The 705-nt window shown below is 57.6% G+C and overlaps 1 protein-coding gene across 1 annotated transcript in view; it reads left to right on the plus strand.

The window, feature by feature from the left end:
- Nucleotides 1-337: 337 nt before the first annotated feature.
- Nucleotides 338-705, plus strand: part of METTL24 (methyltransferase like 24) — a 107,601-nt gene continuing 107,233 nt past the window's right edge. The window contains 2 exon segments of the mRNA XM_024740954.1: nt 338-489; nt 491-699. Of these exon segments, the coding sequence (XP_024596722.1) occupies nt 338-489; nt 491-699 (361 nt within the window).

A 705-nucleotide genomic window follows, 5' to 3' on the forward strand; every position in this document is an offset into this window, starting at 1 on the left:
CCTGCTGTCAGATATCTTAGCTGGCTTCCCCGCCCCCCCCTTCCTTCACCTCCTACACATTTCATAACACGAGGAGAAAGCACGGGTTGGCTTCGGGCAGAATTTAGAAATGGAATAACTTTAATTTGATTATTCTGCATCCAGCGCTATTGTCTCCTCCCCCTTTCCCTTCTTTCTTGAGGGAGAGAAGTTGTAAACCTGAGCATAAGTGTGACGTATTTTTATAATGTGCTTAATGGCACAAACTGCTTGACAATCAGAACTTGTTCCTTGCAGCAAAACCTGTCAGCTCACCTATCCTCCTCCTGTGTTTCTTCAACAACACTAATACTAGAAAATGAAGTTATGGCCTAGGATCCCGTTAGGACTTTTTTTTTCGTGCTTTTTCTGGCTATGTAGCTTTCAGGCTCCGGGGGCCGGGCTGGGGGTCGCCTCCTCCGGGACCCTCAAGGTGGGGCTGGGCCCGGAGTCTGGCTTAGCCGACCCGCCTGCCGTCGCCTGCGCCGCCGGGACCCCTCCTGGCCCGTCGTCCATCTCCCCTGCCAGCCGGGCGCTCTCGACCGGGCTGGATAAGGTTACGCCGAGGCTTCCTTGGACGGAGGAAGGGAGGCGGGTCCGAGCCCGCGCCCCAGCCCGCGGGGGAGTCGCCACAGTTGGCAGCTCGGCCCGAGGGGCCACATCCGGGCTGCGGGTCGGCGCGTGCGG

This window comes from Neophocaena asiaeorientalis, unplaced genomic scaffold (assembly GCF_003031525.2).
Source record: "Neophocaena asiaeorientalis asiaeorientalis breed wild unplaced genomic scaffold, Neophocaena_asiaeorientalis_V1.1 scaffold203, whole genome shotgun sequence".
Taxonomy (NCBI): domain Eukaryota; kingdom Metazoa; phylum Chordata; class Mammalia; order Artiodactyla; family Phocoenidae; genus Neophocaena; species Neophocaena asiaeorientalis.